At 35.6% G+C, this 25,355-nt stretch overlaps 1 protein-coding gene across 1 annotated transcript; it reads right to left on the minus strand.

Annotated features, from left to right (window-relative positions):
- Positions 1 to 25,355, minus strand: LOC100376130 (neuroglobin-like). The gene is made up of 3 exons (XM_002739183.4): positions 24,999 to 25,355; positions 387 to 606; positions 1 to 271 (listed from the first exon to the last, which is right to left on the minus strand). Exons 1-3 carry the CDS (start codon positions 25,121 to 25,123, stop codon positions 125 to 127), a joined length of 492 nt encoding a protein of 163 aa, XP_002739229.1. The 5' UTR covers positions 25,124 to 25,355; the 3' UTR covers positions 1 to 124.

Consider the following 25,355-nt stretch of genomic DNA (forward strand, 5'->3'; position numbering starts at 1 on the left):
TTCAAGACAATTTAACTGTATTTATAAAAAAGTATCGTCGGAAATCGGAACTGCTATCGTCATAAGTATCCGTCCAGCGGTTAAGTTTTTTTCTTCTGATTCGATGCCGTGATTCCACAGTAAATTACTTATTTTTATCGGTTTGCATCATGCCTTTTTTCATCATATAGGAAATGTATTTGAATAATTGTGCCCATGCGGACTCTACGTCTGGATTCCAGCTGTGCTTTAGTGTGGGCCTGACAGAAAGAATGAATTGCTCTCCAAAAACCTGAAGTAAAAAAAAAATATAATTGTATTAACTTGTTGATAACTTGATATAATTTTTTTTCAGAGACGAATTACAGAACCTGATTAAAACAACAATGTGCCAATTTAACGCTTACATCAATAAGATTGAAGTCAGCTTTGTATTCCTGATGTCGTCTCCCAAGATCTAATAGCATTGCGTCGAGACGAGGTTTCTCGTCGATAAAAACCAAAATCTTTTTCACCAAACTCATAAATCGAAGTCCATGTTCTCGGAGTCGTTGAGTATTCTTGGGATCATCTGACGTGCCACGAAAATTGAAGAATTCTCTTGTTTGCGGGTGCGTACCGAACATTCTGAAATACAAAATAGTAACGTTGGTAAATTATTAGGTATATACTTATCATATGAAGTATTCAAGAATGTAATATTTTTAATATTACACACTTTATCTGTGTTGTTCGTATGACTGCGCGGCACACGTAGGCAACATAAGGCCATTTGTAAATGCATAATGAAAATGGAAATAAGCAAGCAATTCCCAGCAAGTATTGTTTTTAATGAATGAAACCTATTAATTTTCTGCTGGCGTCCATATGTGGGTCAAACCGCGACTAAATGTTCCTACAGATTACATTTCTTTGCCAAAGACGGACCGAAACAGGAAGTCAGTAAAAGAGAATTGATTTTGTTCGTTAGAGTGGGGTGTTTATCCGAAAATTCATTGTCTATTCTTGTTTGTGATTGGTCCTGACAACTTTTGTGGGATAGTGATGCAGCTCCGTCTTTGAGAATATGGACTTTGAATGAATGTTTTTTTTTTCAGTTAGGGACTACGTAAAATACATTACTAAACTACAACATGTATAAACAGTCAAGCTTGATCGTATGATCGCAACAATTGAAATAAATTCAAATGTTATACGCCACGTATTCAGTCATATAAAATTGCGTTTAACTGTTGAATACAACTCATTAAATAGGTGTCTTGTGTAACATTTCTTGAGATTTTACTATGAAGTGGGCAGTAAGCAAAAGTGTCCAATTGTGTATCATGTCTTGAGATTGTACTAGGAAGTGGGCAGTAATCAAAAGTGTCCAATTGTGCACCATGTTTTGATATTTTACTAGGACGTGAGCAGTAAGCAAAAGTGTCTAATTGTGTATCATGTCTTGAGATTGTACTTGGACGTGGGCAGTAAGCGAAAGTGTCCAATTGTGTATCATGTCTTGATATTGTACTAGGAAGTGGGCAGTAATCAAAAGTGTCCAATTGTGCACCATGTTTTGATATTTTACTAGGACGTGGGCAGTAAGCAAAAGTGTCCAATTGTGCACCATGTCTTGAGATTGTACTAGGACGTGGGCAGTAATCAAAAGTGTCCAATTGTGTATCATGTCTTGAGATTGTACTAGGACGTGGGCAGTAATCATAAGTGTCCAATTGTGCACCATTTCTTGAGATTGTACTAGGACGTGGGCAGTAATCAAAAGTGTCCAATTGTGTATCATGTCTTGAGATTGTACTAGGACGTGGGCAGTAATCATAAGTGTCCAATTGTGCACCATTTCTTGAGATTGTACTAGGACGTGGGCAGTAATCAAAAGTGTCCAATTGTGTATCATGTCTTGAGATTGTACTAGGACGTGGGCAGTAATCATAAGTGTCCAATTGTTCACCATTTCTTGATATTTTACTAGGACGTGGGCAGTAAGCAAAAGTGTCCAATTGTGCACCATGTCTTGAGATTGTACTAGGACGTGGGCAGTAATCAAAAGTGTCCAATTGTGTATCATGTCTTGAGATTGTACTAGGACGTGGGCAGTAATCATAAGTGTCCAATTGTGCACCATTTCTTGAGATTGTACTAGGACGTGGGCAGTAATCAAAAGTGTCCAATTGTGTATCATGTCTTGAGATTGTACTAGGACGTGGGCAGTAATCATAAGTGTCCAATTGTGCACCATTTCTTGAGATTGTACTAGGACGTGGGCAGTAATCAAAAGTGTCCAATTGTGTATCATGTCTTGAGATTGTACTAGGACGTGGGCAGTAATCATAAGTGTCCAATTGTGCACCATTTCTTGAGATTGTACTAGGACGTGGGCAGTAATCAAAAGTGTCCAATTGTGTATCATGTCTTGAGATTGTACTAGGACGTGGGCAGTAATCATAAGTGTCCAATTGTTCACCATTTCTTGATATTTTACTAGGACGTGGGCAGTAAGCAAAAGTGTCCAATTGTGCACCATGTCTTGAGATTGTACTAGGACGTGGGCAGTAATCAAAAGTGTCCAATTGTGTATCATGTCTTGAGATTGTACTAGGACGTGGGCAGTAATCATAAGTGTCCAATTGTGCACCATTTCTTGAGATTGTACTAGGACGTGGGCAGTAATCAAAAGTGTCCAATTGTGTATCATGTCTTGAGATTGTACTAGGACGTGGGCAGTAATCATAAGTGTCCAATTGTTCACCATTTCTTGAGGTTGTACTAGGAAGTGGGCAGTGATCAAAAGTGTCCAATTGTGCACCATGTCTTGAGATTTTACTAGGACGTGGGCAGTAAGCAAAAGTGTCCAATTGTGCACCATTTCTTGAGATTTTACTAGGACGTGGGCAGTAAGCAAAAGTGTCCAATTGTGCACCATTTTTGTACTAGATAAAACTCATTAAATAGGTGTCTTGTGTAACATTTCTTGAGATTTTACTATGAAGTGGGCAGTAAGCAAAAGTGTCCAATTGTGTATTATGTCTTGAGATTGTACTAGGAAGTGGGCAGTAATCAAAAGTGTCCAATTGTGCACCATGTTTTGATATTTTACTAGGACGTGGGCAGTAAGCAAAAGTGTCCAATTGTGCACCATGTCTTGAGATTGTACTAGGACGTGGGCAGTAATCAAAAGTGTCCAATTGTGTATCATGTCTTGAGATTGTACTAGGACGTGGGCAGTAATCATAAGTGTCCAATTGTGCACCATTTCTTGAGATTGTACTAGGACGTGGGCAGTAAGCAAAAGTGTCTAATTGTGTATCATGTCTTGAGATTGTACTTGGACGTGGGCAGTAAGCGAAAGTGTCCAATTGTGTATCATGTCTTGATATTGTACTAGGAAGTGGGCAGTAATCAAAAGTGTCCAATTGTGCACCATGTTTTGATATTTTACTAGGACGTGGGCAGTAAGCAAAAGTGTCCAATTGTGCACCATGTCTTGAGATTGTACTAGGACGTGGGCAGTAATCAAAAGTGTCCAATTGTGTATCATGTCTTGAGATTGTACTAGGACGTGGGCAGTAATCATAAGTGTCCAATTGTGCACCATTTCTTGAGATTGTACTAGGACGTGGGCAGTAATCAAAAGTGTCCAATTGTGTATCATGTCTTGAGATTGTACTAGGACGTGGGCAGTAATCAAAAGTGTCCAATTGTGCACCATTTTTGTACTAGATTGTACTAGTGAGTAAGCAAAGGTTTCCCATTCTGCACCATGTTATTGCCGCGAGACTAGGTCTATTACTACAGGGTATGGAATATATTATAAGTGGTTATAATCTTTATTATAAGCTCTAAGCTGTTCTCTTCAGCAATAGGTCTTATGTTATATACGTAATTTCAACTTCTTGGAGGAAGTCAGAAATAAACTAGGTGTCATTGGATTAAATCCTAATTTATTTGTATGCCACGTGGATAGTTTGAGTAAAGTTTGTTTTTCGTGACATATCAATAAGCTTACTGCATAATATATTATCGTTCGGTGAATCTTACAATTGTGTCATAGTAATTGAATATAATTATAAATAATGAAGACTTCATTCTTCGTTGTAACTGAATGTATCTTATAAATGTATAATAAATGATTGATCGTGTAAAATTCATACACTGTTGTGATTAGTTTCTTAAATTAATAAATATTTGTTCAACAGTTGTCAATACGTTACTTCATAACCACCTAATTTTAACTGTTTCACGCCTATTCAACACTGCATTCATTCACCTAGATAGATCGACGAGCTGGCAATAGTTTGAAATATACATTGACAGCTAATGATGAATTATCTTTCTATTTCACCATATGGCATGCGGCAACCATTATATGTAACGTACGCACCCCCCCCCCCCCCGTGTGTCACATATTAACCTAAGTACAGTACATTATCAAATAGCGACATTAAAATTGACCCATTGAAATCTAGGTTTTAAAAGGCTAATACACGTCTTTCTTAACCATTCATTAATATATGGGCACGTTATTATAAAGAACGGATATGCTCAGTGAACTTGAAGCTGGTCATATCCTCTGGCTATAAAGATCATACAACAATAATCTATGGTATAAACTATAATCAATGTCGTTCTCCCAGGGTACTAGCCATTGCCGTAATTGCAACCAACTAAGGCTAATATATATTTTAAATTAATACGTTAATCTAAGCCGATTATCCGCGTCGTGTGAGTTCAAAAACGCTTACAGCACGTTGATCTTTGCATTATCCTGGCATCTGACATTAAACTGACACCGACCTCTGACGTGGAGAAGCTGAGAATCATAAAAGACTTCAGAAGGTTACATTACCCCAAATAATTATTGTCACCTTGGTCATAGTAGGCCAAAGCGGTCATACTCCTTTCTAAGCGAAGGAAGATTCAAAAAGTGTTGTCACTTGGTTCATGTTTGTATGCCCTAACACCATTATTGTTAGTATTAGCTTCGATCATGTCTATATGAAGTAGGTATTGTCCTTAACTCTGAGAAGCTCAAGTCGGAACCATCCGGCTAGTTGCACTACGTGAAGATATTTATACGTGTAAAAAGAATATTCGAGTTCGAACATTTGATTTGGTTAAGGTTATGATGCGGTGTAACATTTGTCGCTGATTGTTGTTTTCTTGAGCCTGATATTGACGGCACTAGGCCGCTTATATTGGAGAAAATAAAGAACTATCTCTCCTATGATCGCACAGGACATCAGAATATACTTCGTGTTCAGTTACCAAAACAATTGTATAGCGATTATCTTGCTTGGAAAGAAGGAAATTCTCAGTGACAACACCTTAAGGCAATTTGGCACAAAAGATCACTTCTTTCTAAAAAAAAAAACTAGCGAACCAAATCATCTGGTCATGTACAATTATCGCATTTGCATACTATAGACCACTCCACACTATGATTTCAGGAATCCGGAAGCTATGGCTGTGTCCTTGACAGTACTGGTTTTTTGCACGCTTAGTTATATTGTCAGACAACACGTGATGCACCTTAAAACAGTCATCCAGCGACCACGAGTCAATTGCATGAAAAATATACCTTGTTTTGTAAGGATGTAAATATAGAAACGTATGTTTCCCTTTGTCAAAACCAGATTCCAAGCTTTGAGAATGGCTGGGTAAAAGATATCCACACTATCTATATCTATCTATATCACACTACATAGCGTATGGCTGGTGCAGCTGTTTTACTGTTAAAAGTACGAGACCAATGTTCATAGAATATACATAGAATATACTGTCGTACATGAATCGTACTTTTAGACTAGGCATGTTATGCAAAAGCTTTTTTTTCTTCAAAACGTATGTATGATTCATATGTGAATCACAAGGGAAATTAGCGATAGTAGCTTAGCGAGAGATTTGTGCAGTTCAATTCACCAAACTATGAGAACACGCTCTCCAAATCCGGGATAGCTTCAACAACGGAGAGTATGAATATTTTATGCTCATTATTTCACCATAGTATACAAATCACCAGGGTAATAACTCACGAATTGTATGATTATTAAATTATTTTTCATCGGGTGCCACGACGTTCGCATGCTTTTTGTGTATGTGTGTGTGGGAGTGTATTGATTGAATTTACTAATTCAGAAGGTAATATTTATTACATGTGGAAAGTACGTTTTTCTTTTTGCCGTTTAATAAAACCCGAGTTACTGACATAATGCACACATGATGCCATTCGCGATGAACCCACTTAATAATACTACCATGCTTAACCACATTATAAGCGCATCGTCGATTATTTATACATATGTGTGACGGGTTCAAAGGTTACATATATTCTCATTTATGTAGTACCATACATCGGTCATGTTCGTTTGAAGTGAGTATACCGGATTGCAGTGCCGCGGTATAGGTTACGGGCTTTTTTTCGGGATGTGACTGTAATGTCGAAACCACGTGTCGGGCAAGCATACTCGTACCGTTCTTGCTTTTGTGAAAGATGAGAAATCTGAATGGTAATATAAAGTAATATCAAGTACGTTTACTTGATATATAGAATGATGGGGGGGGGTTATCGTTGTAAAGATCGTTGCCATGACAACTTTATACAGAGATCTTATAAAAAAGACCAGTGATAAAATACTCACTAATACTGTTTAATCTGTCTTACATACTAGTCGTTTGGTTTATATGTCTTGAAGAAAGTACTGACGTCAAAGCTGTGAATATGCTCTTTATGTCAATCGTTCATATCATTTGTGAAATAATCTGTCATTTTATCAAGCTGTGATTAAAATACTATTCACAATCCATATCAGGTTTGTTAGCAGTTGATGTCTGATATTTGATGCGTAAAGAGCGGTGACATTCAATGTTACATGCGACAGATAAAGATTTAAGGCCGGAAGTAGTGTTTATAATTATCAACACGTGTGTCAAACAAACAAACAAACATACATACAGACCTCCCACCTCACGTAAGGTATGACCATATTGCGGTTATTATAACTTTCGATGAGATTACTGCCATGGCGTTCTGGTGAAAGCTCTTTCAATATACATGCCAGTTAAGCACATTTAAGTGATTTTAGTTGATGAGGTCAGGGTCGTTCGATTCTGCTTTGCAATATACAATCAAAATCAATTGAGAACTGTCCACGACTGTTGTTTTATTTATGGTGACGATCGATAATAGTATTGCATCAAAACAATTTTCTCAGCGCAGGCCAACCGACACAGATATGTCTGGCGCAATAAAGGTAAATTGTCTCGTATAGTCTATTCATAGTCGTCTGTTTCGTACTAGTTTCAATCCAATGTGTACATATTAAATGTTATCCAGCAGATTTGTTATTGAGCACGTAATTTGTTATATAACGCCAGTTGGTGAGCTGTATCCCTTCTTTCTAAGCCCACCATACCGGAAACCTATGCTTTTCTTTGTTCAATACAATCCAATTTTAGTAATAGACACACCACGGCACACCACAAACAAATCCTCACTGCGTCCATATGTAAGATCTCTAGTTCCAGGATTGTTTTCTTTTGACATTTTTTTTGTTTTCGAGTTAGTTTTATTTGGTGTTCTATTAGTTTGTCAAGCCATCTGCAAGACGACTGGTCCGGTTGCTTTTAGAAGTCGTTTGTACGTGTCAGACAACCACATTAACTGGATGCGCTGTATTTTTGAGGCGCTCACCAGTTATATACACATGAGTTATCAACAAGCATGCTAAGCCACTATTTTGATATTTTCCGAAATTATAGCGAGGCTGTCATAACAAAGTATGGGGAGAATAACGATGGCCAAATGAAATGACATTGACACCTCCCCCTTGAAATATTGTAATTAATTAAACAATTATTTATTGACAATTATTTTGATAATTAAGTATAATTTCAAATTTCAAACTGTAATATTATAAATAGCACCAAGTGAGAATATGAGTGTATCATTCCGATTACATGAATTCATATTGAATTCATATCTATGAGAGCAGTTCTAATGATCATGCTATCATCCCACAGGACATCTACGACGAAGTTTTCTTTTCACATCGTTGTATTTTCGTATTCCGTTGAACAGGAAGCAAGTATCAAACACTAAATAGTGTTTGACATGATTCAACACGTCACGCCATGTCAGCATTCGTCTCATGTTTCCTGTTGTACCTTTATTCAGATTAATAATAATAGCCTAAATTCAAAGAAAAGGCGTAAATTAAACTGAAGCTAAATGACAATCTCAAAAAGATTTAATCTTTGCTCAAACTAATACGGGTAGGGTTTTTTGTAAATACAGTGCCAAAATGATTATGATTATCAAAAGAACAGATTAGTTTTATGTTAAATGCATGCGTGTATACAAATAGTTAAATTTTAATCATCTAATTTAATCGAAAGAATTGGAAAGTCACAGTTGCACTGACTGCACATATAATGTAAGGATATCTTCTAATTATCAATAACAATATGTATGGCGTATGTTATTAAACATGCTGGTTGTCTAGTTATATGTTCACAATTGAATAATAAACTTTGTAACTCATTTCCCAATAAAAGCCAAGCGAAGTACGTACCATAATGTCAAATGGTGTACACATATGCGTAATACAATGTCAGCACGCAAACATACATAGTTGTTTTTAGTTTACAAAGAGCAATACAAATATCCAAACATTAAACAAATAACTTGAATAAATTTAACGTGCTGGTTTTGACAAACGACCTTATACCATATGGCTTGCAGTAATTTCTTTGCTGTATTTTTTGGCACAGGGAACATTTAGGAATATCTAGATATTAAATCGCGGGTTTTCCCAATTTTCTTTTTGTCCAGTGATTATATCTCATTATTTTTAAATGATTTAAATTAAAAAAAAAGCGACGTTGATTAAAATCAGGAATTAAACAGTCTTACCGTTATGGAATAAATAAATAGATAGCAAGATAATTAAAAACAACCATGCACACACGCCGCAATGTGAAGGTCGGACTTGCGCATAACTGGCAGTAAAATAGTTATTGTCAGTCTGGCATGCTTATTTATTTGTGATTTGTTTAAGACGGTACAATAAACATTCATTTCGAACAAATTTCCATCTCTCACATTTCAAGTCGTAAAATTTCAAAAACAAATTATTAATTTGTGGATTGCTGGTGCCCGCGATATGTTACTTGGTTAGGTTAGTAAATTACAGACTCGTTTATTCCTGTTGCTGACACGCATCATCAGCGAATCATGGATACCGGCATTTGCATCGATTGACTGCACATGCATGATCCAGTAGTTCATGAGAAAAAATCGAATTTGATTGTTTATAATGAACAAATACGAACGAGGGTGTCGGGGAACGGGGACGGATAGTTATGACTCACCGCGTCACCCTTAATACTTGTCTATTACAAATCAATGGCCGCAACGTACCAGTATTTATCTATGTTAGGTAATTATACCACGAATCTCCAGCGTAAAATTGTGCTATAAAAAATCAAATTTACTTATATATTTCTTTTCAATTTTGTTATTCAAAGTTGGTAATTATCGTTATGTATATCAACGAAACTGTCACATGTGTCTGCTAAAGTGAAATAAAAAAAGAATGCTGTGGGCATTGCTGTCTGTTATCTACATTCAAATTCATTATGATTTGCTAACATGATAACGACGATGATATCACTACCGGTAGCCCGCTAGGGAATATGTAAGTCTAATGCAGAAGTACTGAGCAATAAGCAATTAATCCCCAACGTTCCGCAATATGTTTTCTGAATACTTCGTTGTTTGTTTTCCGTATATGTTTGGCTGATATGTATGTAAGCTTAACAGGCGTTCAAAATATATTCCGATTGTGAGTGTTACTGATTTAAACACATTTACGTTGCATGTGTGTGTATGTATGTATATGTAAATTGGTACTACCTGTAAATTTTTGTTCAGTTCTAATTATAAAACGATTGTTCATATTGGCTTTTTCGTACTCCAATGAGGCTTCGAAGTGTTTTCAGATAGTACTGCTGCGTTAAACCTTTCGTTCAAAATGCGAAACCAAGTTTACCATGAACTAAATCATCCGCTTAGAATAACAATTAATAATTCAAATTAGTCATTCGGCATTCGTATCATGTGGGATCAACAGCCAATTTTAGTCACTTCCGATTCATTTATGGGAAAATATAATATTACAATTTGTTTTATGGCATTCCTCTGATATACGTCTCCCGGCTTCTATAAATTTACTCATTATTGAATCACAGTAGAACGTGTATATCTCAAGGACGTTTTGTTATGGTTACTGATATTACATTACATTAGAAGTTTTCTGACATCTAGTATGCCATTCATGTTCTGTATATTCTCTATAAACCCGTATTGAGTTGTTTGACGACATTTAGTGAAAAGAAAAATACAATTTGTCATGCAACCTGTTACAGAGTTAGTGTACATTGCAAAGAGTCTAAACGCCACATCCCGTAGTATTAGAGTTGTTATTCAAATTAGACCGTTTTTAAAAGGATATCATGCTGGGTAAAGCCATTTATTTGTGCTTATATATGCGTTACATTTAATAAACACAGTGACCCGTGTGCGTGGCAGAACTCGACAAATAACTTGTGTGATAGTGCAAGTATAAGCAAGGTCGGGGTTTGGATTCATCGATCTCCCGATTCTTTAACCAATGTGAATAATTACCTACGGAGAGGCGTAGTATATTACCGTGACCCCTCCTGCCCTTGCGCGCGATTGAGACGATGTATATTGCAATAAGCGCGCAGCGGAATTTCACTGTCGGAAAGCTTACACGAACTGATATGTAGTGGATAGAACATACATGGTATACGGCGTTCAATTGCGTGAACTCGCGTGACGTCTCAAGTATGACAGTAAATGGCGTCAGTGTGTCGCTGGTGTGTCCTTGATATAAACATTTAGTAGTACATGCGTTCTCATTAATATTGCAATTAATTCCATTAATTATACACTTATAGCCTGGCATTTAAATTGGTAAGTTAATTCTTCAATCTTAAAACGTTGTTTCACTCGAACATACAAATTGAATAAAAACCTGCTTATTAATAAATCAGACTCCTCAAAACAACAACAACTTGCTCAGCGGACTTACTTGCTCAACTTTGATAGCATGAGTTCAATTCCGCCCTCTCGTTCCGTTTCAGTGTTTGTAGTTTAGTTTAGGAAACACTACGAGAAGTAAATATTTTGTTATTGTCGTTAAAACGTAGCTCTTTGGCTGGTATATATATATATATATATATAGTGAACAATCGACTCTCTCCGATAATTGTTTAATCCTATGTCGCGCTGTGTTAAATGAAAGTATTAATATCGTTCATGATAAAAGTCAATCAAGCACATTTCGGTATTAGCCTGGTATTATCGCCATAAACATTCTAACATAGCCTGCGGATATGAACAAGGGTTTTATTTTTAAATATTATTATTAGTAATCACGACCGGATACAGCCTAAGGATTACTTTTCCAACGTTTGATAACCAATTATTTCACAAGCGAAAGCAATATGCCAATCATCTGACATGTAAATATAATGTGTAGATTACAGTAACGTAATATCACATTGATTCGTTTGATTTCGGTTAACCAATTGTGTTGTCGGATTCCAGCTAATCGTTGTCGTGTATGGTTTAGCATGCGATTTTCAATTAGTAATTCCGTCACGGTAATAATGTGTTGTTTTATCTTGATGCATTATTTTACTTTGAAATGTTTATGGCTGTTAATTATTTGGTTATATTGTTTGTCTTACGTTATTTCACTTCCGATGTCATACATTAAAAACAATATGTTTTGTGAATAAATAAAGATGTGATTATATTACCAGCGTAGCGTAGCACTCAATAGAGTACGCAAAACAAAGCGAATATCTTGGTTTAACATTTGCAATTTCTTTTTATCACATTTGGTAAAAGCTAGTTTACCCAGTACCCATCACAATTTTATTGTTTGGGATCTGTGGTGAAACGCTTTTAACCGAAGTTCCGTGTTTTTCGTGAAGCATTACAGTAATTTTTGTAGTTGATATTTCTGAGAACAATTATGTATACTTACATGTTGAAATGTGGTTTCAGCTGAACAGTACTTTTCAGTGAAAAGGTTCGAGGAAATATAATATTTTCAGTATAAAGTTTCCTTTGCATGATTGGTGCTGGCTCGCAGTAGTAAATACAATACAAACACGGCATTGTTCATATTTATTGTATGTATACCAGAACGTATACAAATATTCGTATGAGAGGTAAGGTTGTCATTTATCCGTCAGTGTTATTATTTCTTGGGCGCATTTACGTTCTCATGAACATGTAAGCATTATTTCGGGATAAAGTAATTTTAAACTATTAGGCATGAGGTGTATCAGAATACTCTAAGCCATGAAATATACATGATGTTGTATGCATATTAAAGTTCCACCATTATACGCCATTGGAAATGAAATTTACTAATGTCTCGCAATATGATATTGGCCTATATTGATATTTGTAGATGATTCACTGTTATGTACGTGTATCCGGACGCTCTGACAATGTATGTGGGAGGTAAACTGGACTCACCGTGCATAGAGTATCGGTAAAACTTGGTATATTCCTATCTAATGGAGAGAAATATAAGGTGGCTTAGGACAGGGTATACATAACCTTTAGAATTCTGTGTCATAATTGAAATACATGTCGTATCTATAACTATAGTATATCATCTACGGACTCTTGGGCACTCATAACCTTCGCGCCTCGGATACTTATCAGACCTCCGCCACAAGACAGTCTTGTTAATAATAAAAATAGTGTCAATCCGAACCACAGGCGAGAATCGATGCTTCTTTTGCAATATCGACGATTGATAATATACTTTCATCACATAACAATTTTTGGATAGACTGAATACTAATTCCGAAAATACATACATGAACTTTCCAACTCATTTTTACGAACAATCCGTTTTTATCTATATACGAACCCAGAAACTCCGGGCAACTTTCAGGCAGCGCGTACATGAAGAATAGGTTTGGCAATATGTAACGTCGAAATGTGCCGCTTTTCTATTTGTCATATATTGCGTTGCACCATGGAATTAGGCAAGTTATTTGATAGAAACATGTTGTTTTGAACATATAAAGTCTAATGCAACAGTCGTATTATCTGGATAGAACAGCAGTACATCGCATAAGAGGCGTGGTGCGTTAATTCAATAGAACAACGTATGGTGAGTGGGTTGAATATAAATGTACAACTATTGCGTCTGTCACATTCTATTATTTTACACAAATTAGATGCAGTTGTTATTTGGAGTGCACATTAAAATCAGAACGACAGCGATAAAGATTAAATATATTGTTTATATTAAATGTCGCGAAAGAGATTATCCATTATGTATCTGTTCACATCTGTCTAACAATCGGATACAAAGAGAGGATTTAATTGTATTGCAAGAACCTGTTTTCCTATTAGCGTTTCCTCGTCCATATATTGACGAATCACTTGTGATTTGACGGGACATATCGTGAATTTTATTTATATGATCAACAATTGCTATGTTTACCGCCCACGCCGATTTACCAATATAAAGAGCTGGGGTAAACATAAGCGTCTATCATGTGCGCTAAAATTCATGTGCCTGTTCTCCGAAAAAATTTCTTATCCGTGAAGTACATCTCTGTAGAATAGACACGATAGCTGTGTAGCTTGTTCCCAATGGTCGGTTCAGCGAGCCGTGGAACAACAAATTAATTCGAACAAATCCGATTCCCACATAGCGCAAAGTTCAAATATTATTATTATTATTATTATTATTATTATTATTATTATTATTATTATTATTATTATTATTATTATTATTATTATTATTATTATTATTATTATTATTATTATTACGATGAAAAACATGTACAGCGTAGTTTGATATATTATGTTTTCATTTCTGCACAGGCTGCAGTGAACTCTCATATTACTGACATAACATGCAGCAGCTACACCGGCATATGGTACTGTGTATTCAAGGCGACACTCAATTAAGCGTGAATCAACCATCACCCAGCATTGTCATATGTCACCGGAAGCATATTTCATAGAATGAAATATATCCGTGAATACGACGAACAAAATACATTAATTATATAAATTAAATTTACATACAGTTATGGATCACGTCGACCTGAATATGGCACAGGATATGTAGGTATTGATAAAGATAAAGTGCGTGTTTAGAACAGTCATTGACAGAATATATGCGAGAACGTCACAAAAAAGGTCATCTTACATTGAAACATTGATTTGATATTTGCGCCGACAGAACATGCCTACCCTTTTTGCTCGTATCGTTGCCAGTTGCTGGTAGCAGTGGTCCCCCTATCGTTTCATAATTCGATTCTTTTGATCGACTCAGTTTTGTACTCGTAATTCCCGATAGGTTTCTCATAAAATTGATCTAGCGATTATACTCGTCATTGTGTGTGGTCACTACTAAATCGCTAATTACGATTTACGATTTACAATTCACGATTTACGATTTAATAAATTTCAATCCACGTTTGCGTAGCTCAGCTTTGCTTCACAACTATTAAAAATCAAGTAAGAATGTGTACGATTTTATTTCTACTTTACTTCAATTGAACTCAAATAAAACGCAAACATTTACAAAGTTGCAGTTAAATTGAGTTGAATTAGAGTTTAATTATATTGCATTCCTGTGTAGGTATTCGGTATTTGACACATCAATGCATATTTTAGTATAATGATTTAATGAGGAAGTGACATATTATATGTTCTAAGGTCGTTCATATTCTAAGCAGTCCTGCGCAGCTAAACGTGACAAAGCTCACGTACATCATTCACCCACTCACAAAACTTACTCAAATTCTTTGAGAGACATAATGAATACATTGCTTATCTAAAGGATAAAATGAACAGAGTACGTGCACTATTAATCCCCTGGTTTGAGGTGACCGGGCATGTCCCATGATTGCCTCGTTGGTCGATTTTACAACTTCGGGAACCCCAACCAATTGTTCATAGCCACGAAGAGAACAAAAACACATTTTAACAATCTAACAATTGACACGGGCTTACTACTATTGTGGTCAAATGTTCTCGAATATTCTGCGCTGACTTGGCTAAAAGTTGACATACCTCACATGTTTATAATCTTATAGTATAATACAAACAAACTTTACAAACAGTACACAAATTATATATATGTCAAATCAATTTATGAAAGGTCGTTATGTTATTTAAAAATATATATATATTGTCCATGTGTTCAAATGTATACGTTCGGCATCTGCGTTACGGCCTTAAATTATAATGAATTAAAGTTATAAATAAATCATGTTTTGATTGTCGATTGCATCTACTTGCTACAAGTACATATATTAAGCGTACTGTTTCAAGTGCATTACTCTTTTGAATTTTAATGATTGAGCCTAAAGTGATCGATGTAAGCCGTCTCCTCGCGATTACTACTATGGTGGAATGCGCAATCATGGAGGTTACCAACTAATTATATTGTTCAAGTGAACGCATGTGCAAATTATCTTGAGTTTTCCCTATTAACACGGACAACCCTAAACTAATATTATACAATTAACTTATAATACTTTCCCAATACATGTATTTTCCTGGTTGATATTCTTCGGCTGTAGTTTTGCTATAATTTCACATTTCTCTATGTGCCAATAATTATCTTTACGATGTTAAATTTGATCGTCTAACCGGATCAGACAACACTCTGGAAAATGAACTAGAAATTCAAAAGCTATATTCTCCATCGTCATCAATCAATCTTCTGACACTAATCATTCATATCCCTCGATCGATTATCTTGAAATTTGGCAAATGTTACACATATTTAAATTGCATTCACAATTGCAATCATAATTTCAGTTACATTCATGTGCTTAGAGAAATCCAGCGAAGTGGTTTTAGTATAAATTGTGTGCATATTTAGCGTAACTGTAACAAATATATCATTCGCTGATTGCTCGGTATATTACAAATGTCGGAGATAACCAATTAGAACAAGAATTATATTTTCTGGCGCGTTATACCAATCGTCTACGTTATTAACCGTCATGGCCTCCTTTATCATATTTGCAACTAACTCTTTTAGCAATAAATTCATAAATTCACAAAAATTACCTCAAGAAAGCGGAAGTGAAGTGATTGGCAAGGTTGCAAAAAACTGGATTTGGTGAGCCGTTGTTATTTTTAATAACAACACTGGGGTAAAAGAATTAATACTGGGCTGAAAGATGTCGCTTGGCACAATATTTCAGCACTCAACAAACAACAGGGCACATCGGGTATCATAGTTGCGTATATGATAAATGTCAGTATTATTGCACGTCACGTACACGTCAGTAATTATTCAATTCACTGTCGTAGGAGATTGGACACGTACGTAATATAACGTATTTATTCGATTTCATAAATGAGTATAACAATTATATTAACTAACTAGCATGTCCTTCAATACATTAAAGGCCCAGGTATACTATAAATACGCTCCTAAACAATAGGGATTATTTCCTTGCTTGTCACGCTGTAGTAAACAGCTCCAGTCAAGCTCCGGTAAAAACGTGTTTTTTCAAACTTACATGTCTATTATGTCGTGCCAAAGTGGATGCATGTGACTATGAATATCACAGCAGTGACTGTGTGTAGTATTTATGACAATAAATAGTGTACGAGCTGAGATTTTGGCGGATAAAAGTAAAAAAACATGAACCGGGGAAAGGGATGCGCGACTAATCTTGAATAATTACTACTGTCAATCAAAGTCACGTGATGTTGGACGCTGAAACAGGATGCGTCTTAGGCTATGCAAGTGATTAACACCATGCATTAGAATAGCCACACCTCCAATTCACACTTGCCCCGGGCAAGTGAATTGGGCCTTTAATGAGTATATTGACAAATGAGAAAATTTCTCAGGCAGCTACATACAACACCGTCATTGTCAATTAAACACCAATTAAATTAATTCGCATTCTTGTTTCACGAAGGTTAAAATCGAAGGTTGTTACTAGGACAACTATGTTCTTATAAACAATATAAATATAATATGTTATAATCAAGCAACTTTCGGGCATTAGTATTATTCTTACAATAACTCGCATATATGAGGTAAACCGGGTTCCAATCATACTGAATATGAAATTTTAAAAATAGAATCGGATTTAGATAATATGTGTTTTAAATTTACATGATTTGTTTTTGTAATTATATGTAGGTCGTTAGGTCGGTAATAGCTACTTCGATTTTAACCCTTTTAAAGTGAATAATCTCCATCCATGTTGTCTACGTATTGTGTTTTATGTGTATCGTTCGCTATGCAAGAGCGTGTCAGTGACAACTCTAGTTTTCTGCACTGTCTATTGAACTATATAGTGCAAAGTATAATTTAACCATTTTCATAATTCACTAATGACAAATAACCAAAGTTATACCAATATTATTGTTTCAGTATCCATTGAGAATGGTGTGATTAACCATTACCACACTATAAGACTTAACTATAAGACAAAGCAGATATTTTATTTTTACAAATCCACTACTTTAACACTGTAACGTTGTTGTGACCTGTTGAACAACATGACTCGATCCGGAACCTAGTTTGTATAACATAAGACAGTTTACAATGATGCAACATACTGTTTCATATGCAAATGAAATATATGTACATAAGATGTCCTTGCTGAGATGGAACTGAACAATACTTGCGATCACTAATCATCGTTCATTTTTGGGATTCCATTTAGAACTCGTATAAATCACAGTAATTGAATCGTTTATAGTGATTTGAGTTGTATCGTGAACATTAACGAACTAAAATGTATCTTTATTTCAGGCAGAACTGTTTCAGTTACTTGTTGATGTAATCTATGCTGAACACGTATCTGATGTTGGGCATGTATAGTCTAGCGCAACAGTTGTAAGATCGAAAAGATATAGCAGTATATGTGACATATTCGCGCGCTTGCTATCTATTCAACAAAATATATATATATATGTCGATTAGGCAATTGCGTCTGTCACATTATATTATTTTACAGATGTTAGATGCCTTTGGAATTCAGAAACAGACAACCCACTCATCGTATCTATAATGGGGTATTAAAGATGTCAATCATGTTGCAGAGAGTGTGTATCCGGATCAAACAAAACGACAGCACGACAGGATAAGTGTGTAACACATTGGTTGTATTGTTCTCTCAGATCAGAGAATTCACTAATCACCCAGAATGCGTCATTTGTACACATCTGTGTAACAAGCGTATATATATATATATTTTGTTCGTTGAAACGAATAGTTCACCCGGAGTTTGACAATCACTGCTCTTTTGAAATTAAATTAGTAAGCGAGTAAATAACCTGCATTTCCAGTAGAGTGATCTCAACCTTATAATGACTTCGTAAAATAATATTGCGAGTCACTTGTTGCTTTGGCGGCATCGTATTGTGATTGACACGTGCATAGCCATCAAACACTGGGTGTAGGTAATTGCCGTTTATACTGACATATTCCTGCCAATTTACTTCAAAGTAAAACTGATGTAATCATGGCAGGTTTGCAGCGCGCAAAAAATATTCAATGGCGAACATCGTGATTTAATTAATCAGTTTATTGAGCATATTACGAGGTGAGCTGAACAAAATTTCCGTCATTTTTTTTTGTCAGTAAAGTATATTTCTGAAAAAACAAATTATGAGGTAAACGGCCAGATTTGTTTTGCATAATACTGGCAACAATGGCACCGTCCACGTATCGATCGGAGAACTCCCATTCCCCGACTCGTGCTTGTTATTATTGCAATATATGCTGGTGTATCTTGCCTGCGGTATATTTTCCCTGCCACACAAGTCAGTATAAGTATGTTTACTGTATGTTTGCAAATATACACCGATTCATTGTTATTGAGAAGTACACCAAATCACCGGACGCTCGTTTGCCTTATCGACAGAGCAGCGAAACACAATATATTCATGACCGGAAAGTGTAATTATTAAGAGGAGAAAAAACAAACATGTTTACGTGGTTTAATATCATATGTTTTTATTTTTGCACAGGCTGCAGTGATCACTCATATTACTGACATATCGTGTATAATATTATACTCTATTACACGCTATTTCCTGTCCTTTGTTTTGGAAACCATTATAGGTGTGTAGTGAGATACGAATAGGTCTGTTTACAATGGCAAAGATTTTTTTTTTTTTTTTTTTTTGCCGTGATTGAAAGGTCCAATTTCGAGTATTACGTATTTATACTTCACGTAATATGCCTTTAATTAAATAATTGTTAATGGCAATATTTGTAATTGTAAATACGTGTTTAGAACTGTCGTCATCAAAACATGCAATTCATCAGTACATTTACAAGAACAGCACAGAAATGTTACTTACTCGACGCGTACGGTGACGCTTATAATGAATATCGTTACGTTTAACTTAACATATCAAAGGTGAAAGTTGGCACTGATACTTCTAAATTCGCCCTGGATTGGACTCTAAAATCGGAGGTCCTAGATGATACTGACCCTACCAATAAAGATTGAACACACGTGATCAAGGTTTATGATCTTATTTAAAAAAATCCAATCCATCCAATCCAATCCATGAATATTTTACACAAATGTCAAATATGTTATACATGTCATATTAATTCATCAACTTAAAAGACCATTCAACCGCACTGTATATTTGACAAACAAAAAAGTATGCATATTCTATACATTTAGTAGCACTCTTCCAATCGACATCGTTTCACTGCAATTTAAAATTGATTGATGATATAAATCAAGTTTCGATTTTCGATGTTATATTCCTTCTATATTCATGTCTATTTCAAGCGTACCTTTTTTGGCTCCAGATAACATTATAGAATATTAGATATATATATAATTCTATATTCTTAGAAAAGATCAGAGCTCTATTATAAATGAAGCATACTTAAAACAGTGGTCAAAATCGACAAGCCGTACTATTATGATAAATTAATTTGCATATTTGCATTTAATCATCCTACATTCAAGTATGAAATACATCTATGCAGCAACTACGCTATGTCTCTATCAATATGCAAATTAGTGTATATCTTGTATATTCTGCAATCAAAATTGTCAATCCAATGAGGTCACTTATCATCAGTTTCCTTTAATTTTTCGGAGATTGTAGATGTTAGATATATGAATAAACAGTCTAACCGATTTGTGGTGAATTTACTCACCTGAATATAAAAATGAACAACATATTTTGGCGGAAACACAAAAATAAACATTGAAAACAAAATTAGTAAAATCGCTGTTATGCTTCTCGTGATTTATTTTACATTTTGTAAGTAAAATAAAAAGTCACGTGACCATGCGGAGTAATAATTAGTGTGAATTGTGAGCTTTCATAAAATATATGGTTTCATATTAAAATAATTAGCATGAATTTTATTTCCTGAAAACGTCATCATTGAGTGCATTGCGTAAAGGGTAATGCGCGAGTGGAGTGCATTTGTTCACATATTCAACCAACAGAAACGTTGCAATTACGTCTAGTACCATAGCCACAAATGTTGGTACTTTTTTTTCAAAAATATGAAATACACAGGCAGTCACGGTATCTTAAATGGACACGATTGTTGATGTTGTATCCTTATGGCGGGTGGACAGACTGCTCCAAAGGAATGCACCGCACTGGGACAATCGGTAAGAGAATGTGCCATGAAAACAAGGAGTTAATTCACGCGCAGTGTTGCAATGATAAGAACGGCTATGGGGACGCTAAATAAATGATAATGCACGAGTGAAGTACACTCGTTCACATATTTGACCGATACAAAGGACGTAGGCTCGAGTGGAGGTCAAATATGTGAACAGATGCACGACACGAGTGCATTATCTAATTTACAGTACGTCAACCACCTCTGGAGTTTGTACTGGCCAATCACGTGTAACTGATTGGGCTTGGGGATTTGTTTCCAATTTCACTTTTACATATTAAATATACACTTGAACGCCAGTTTCCGATCCCTGACATCAAATTTCTGTTAGATCAAATGACAAAATATATTACTTTTCGAGCTTGCGGATGCAAGCTCAAACCTAAGCCGGGTAGTTGCGATATTTTCAATAAATATATGGAAAACAGTCAAGAGTGTGTGCGTGCAATATCTAGAGAAAACAATGAGTTACATCGCGTGCAGTAATTTAACGGTATTTAAGGGCCTGTTTGGGATCGAGGTTTGAGTAAGCGCCCAAGGCCCGTGCGTGGAGCCGAGGATGTTAAGTAGAACCGAGACCAGACACAGACCGTTAACTACCGTTAGCGTCCGAGTTACATTATTTGAATATAACAATACTGCGAGTTTATGCGATTTTCTGCAGGCCCATAGCGGATTGTGTGCTACCATAACGTACGTGTGTTACGTGTCTCTATTTGTATAGAAGGATAATGAACCAATGACCTGTAGAAACCACATCTGATTTACGTACTAGGTATCATAGTGAACTACGTGTTGCATTCAACCGTAAATCACACGTTTAGCTAATTCAGTGGAATTACCATTCATCTACACAGCTTGCCGGGCTGGAAATGTTTGGCTCCAATTGAGAGTGATGCTGTGAATACATGTCTCATTTATAATTAGTGAGGGGTAACTTATGCTCTCCACTTGAATCATGTGACAACTGCCTCGTAATGAAAAACAGTTTTTTGAGAACAAAAACACTAATAAACGGATTCTGTTAAGATCAAAGAATAAGTACTTTCCTAGTTAATTATAGCGGAAATGACCTGCCATCGATATTAGTGCACTGTTAGAACAATAGCAAAGAGCACAAAGTAGTATTATTGCATTAATCGACGCTGTCCTAGCGGCTAATGTTCCGATAAGCACATTCACGTGCGTTTTCTTAATCAACAAGACTGTCTTCCACTATAAATTAAGAAGTATATTTTCCCCCTTGTATTTCACAAAGTCGATATTGATATTGTAGTTTTGTGATTCGTCCATAGTTTGGTATACTTTAACCAATCATCATAAACTGCACACGTTCGAGCAATATATTCTACTGCGACGAAATCGACGTGATCCCAGTCGTTATCAATCATACCTACTTCAATACTAGTCATCCACGTACATTCATTTTATCGATTATCTTCTATTTGGGCAAATGGTGCCTGTGGTGTGCCATTAACGATTTCAGTGAACCACTGACCTAGTAACACATGTATTTCAATTGCATTTCAAGCCACGACTTTGTACTATGAGAAATCATTTTATATATATATAAATGATGTGCTTTTGAACATTTCTGTATCATTGAACGACACGAATGTACATCTAATTGCGATTTGATTTACTGCCCGGGGTATTGTACATGTACACAATAAGCCACCTTAACTAAACGAACATAATTTGACTTTATTTGATTTTACAAATAAATTTAAGAAATATATTAACTAGTTCCGCGTGTTATTGAATGAAGACAATTGCATGGGCCATGCCAATTAAACACCAATTAAAGCCCTTCACGTTCTCATTTCACTGATATGTTCGAGGTCGATGTTAACAAAACTCTGCTATAGAGTTATATTGGGCGATGTATAACCAATAGGATACTCACAAAATGAAACATACACAGAAAGTTGACAGAGGTCTGCCGCCCGATCTTAAAACACCAACCTGATTTTTGGACAATTTCGTTCTAAAAAAAATTAACAAAAACGTTCTGTTTTGTGTAAATTACGTTTTTTGCATGAAAATTTCATCTTAGAGTATAGGAAGTATATTTGAGTCACGTACAAGCCCGACTATGTTCCACTGGGTGTTGCTAATTGATTTCGACTAATTCCCCGTTTAGCTTCGTTATCTAATTCTCTGATACATTTTAGCGAGATAACAACTGTTCTACATTTCAAAGAAACATATATTTATAAAAGTGAAATATTGACACAATTGTGTCATATCATGTACGTAATTATGTTGGCAAATTGTTATGCATATTTATAAATTACGTTTCTGAAATGCAGTTCCCGATTAAGGCTATTATCGCCATTTTCTTTTGTCATCAAAAAATGTACATCCTAATTGTTTATCACAAGAAAGACTCCAATAAACAGCCGCTGAACTGAGTTTATATTCTTATCAAGAACATCATAGAAATTTGGGAGAAATTCGGTGTTTCTGGCTTTGACGTTTTTTTGTTTGTTTTTGTTTTCGTTTGGAAACTCATTAACAGGCGAAGTAGGTAGTGGGAATTGCGAAGTCAGTTATATGAGATTTATAATATTGTAAAACATATTGAAGAGTTGCCCTTATAATACAGAAGTCACTGAAATCCACGTTCCAGACGTATAAAGGTTATGCAGCACATGCGCACATCATTGTGTGGCGTCAGCTGCAAATAATCAGCTGGTTGGCGCGCTGTATGCTATTTTCGGTAACGTATTATATTACGCGTTTGGACTTTTACGTGATGTTTTTGACAGGGCATCTTTAGATAACCGAGTATCGCAATATATATATAATCATTCTGGATGTGTGCTTCTTTTCCTGGCGTATGCCGCTTCCCACCCGTTGTAGACTACAGGCGAATGGCGCCCGTTTGCTGATACTAGTGCTCAAATTATTGCAAGGTCGTTGTATTTTGTTTTTAAATGTAAGGTATGTATTTTATTTATGTATATACATGAATAAATAATCATATTTTTGTTTGTTTTCTTGTCTGGCAAAGATGCAATGGTGTGTGAAAATAGTTTCTCTGGTAGGACGCGAATATGTCTGAAAACGCAGTTGCGCTTCTTAACATTATATCGCACATTTGGCGGACCATTTGTGTTTTGAAGTGTCAATTAACTTAGCAAAATATGAGGATGCATTATGAATCAAAAATGGCGGCGCCAAAAACGAAACGTTTAAAAGTGTGTTTTGTTGTGAAATATACAACTTGCCAACTTGACTGGGACAACTTGACTGATCGCATATTTGTAATCAGTGCCCGAAAGAACCCTAATAATGAATATATTTAATGTAAATTAAAGTTGTTAGTATAACAATTATGTTTTGTATATTAAATTATTATATTATATTAAATTATTTAAATTAAATTATCACAATTCGTGACGCGGTACACCAGCCGCCGAATTATAATAGATTTGAACATGGAAATAGATTTAGGTTATATGTATTTCTATGTTTCAAAATTTGCTTTCGTCTTACGTTACGTAGATCGGTTACATCGATCTTCGTTGAAGGTGACCCTTGAAATAACTATCCGCCCACAAATCTACGTAGTATGCGTCATGTTTCCCTCTCAACACTATACGTAAAAGCGCCTCGATGTAGACGTGTACTGACATGATAAACACTTAATTCGACCGATTGCATCCCAATTCACATACTATATATCTCCAAACCAAGAATTTGTTGTTTGCCCAATCCCCACACAAAATATCGATTGCGGAAGCTTAAATATAATGAGACTAACTGTTCAGAAAAAGCATTAAGCGCACTACGAGTTTGCTGGTGTTATTTTATGCACGAATCGTATGAAACACATTAGACATTAACCGGAATTTCGCTGCTCACAACAAAAGGGTTAAATTTAAAAGCGGGACTCACACTTAAGTATTAATTGTCGACATGGTCGACAACAGAAATCCAAAATTAGTATTCCGTGTTGTCTTTTGATATACAGATATAGTATGAAGTACCCCGTTTTTAACCATCTATTTAAAGTGTTTTTATTGTTACACAAATACTTTTGTGAGTGAATTTTAGTCTGGTAAATTAATTGCCAATAACCAATTTTATAATGACATATAACCAGGTACTGTTTTAGTTCTTAATTTTTTTTCAGTATCCATAGGGACCATTCCCAATGTAAATATATGAACCACGTCACACATACATATATGTGGCTGGTACGGTTATCTTTGATATTTTTTTTACGAAGATTCTATACGAATTTGATTCTTAAAATCTTACATCCACGGGAATATTACTCACCCCATGAACATGAGCATTCCTATTCTTTCGAGATCGATGTGTAATTCTTTCCACGAATCGATAATCAGGCGTTTCTGTTCAACTGTCAATTTCGGCTTGTCTGCCGTTGAATTGCTGCATCCCATGTCTATGAGTCAAATTACTAGCAGTAATTGCTATAGTTGAGGTGCAGGTTAGACCAGTAGTAAACCGTTCTCTAAACAGTTACTGTCCGGGTTAGCTTCACGTTGCTCCACTCTCTTAAAAAAGAGCTCTCCACATTTGTATTAACCCCTGATGTTGCTCGAATCGAGGCGAATACACAGTTTATATAGTTACAGCAGATCCGTGCGGTGTCGTTCACCAACCTTTCGCGTG

This window comes from Saccoglossus kowalevskii, chromosome 2 (assembly GCF_978046115.1).
Source record: "Saccoglossus kowalevskii chromosome 2, keSacKowa6.1, whole genome shotgun sequence".
Taxonomy (NCBI): domain Eukaryota; kingdom Metazoa; phylum Hemichordata; class Enteropneusta; family Harrimaniidae; genus Saccoglossus; species Saccoglossus kowalevskii.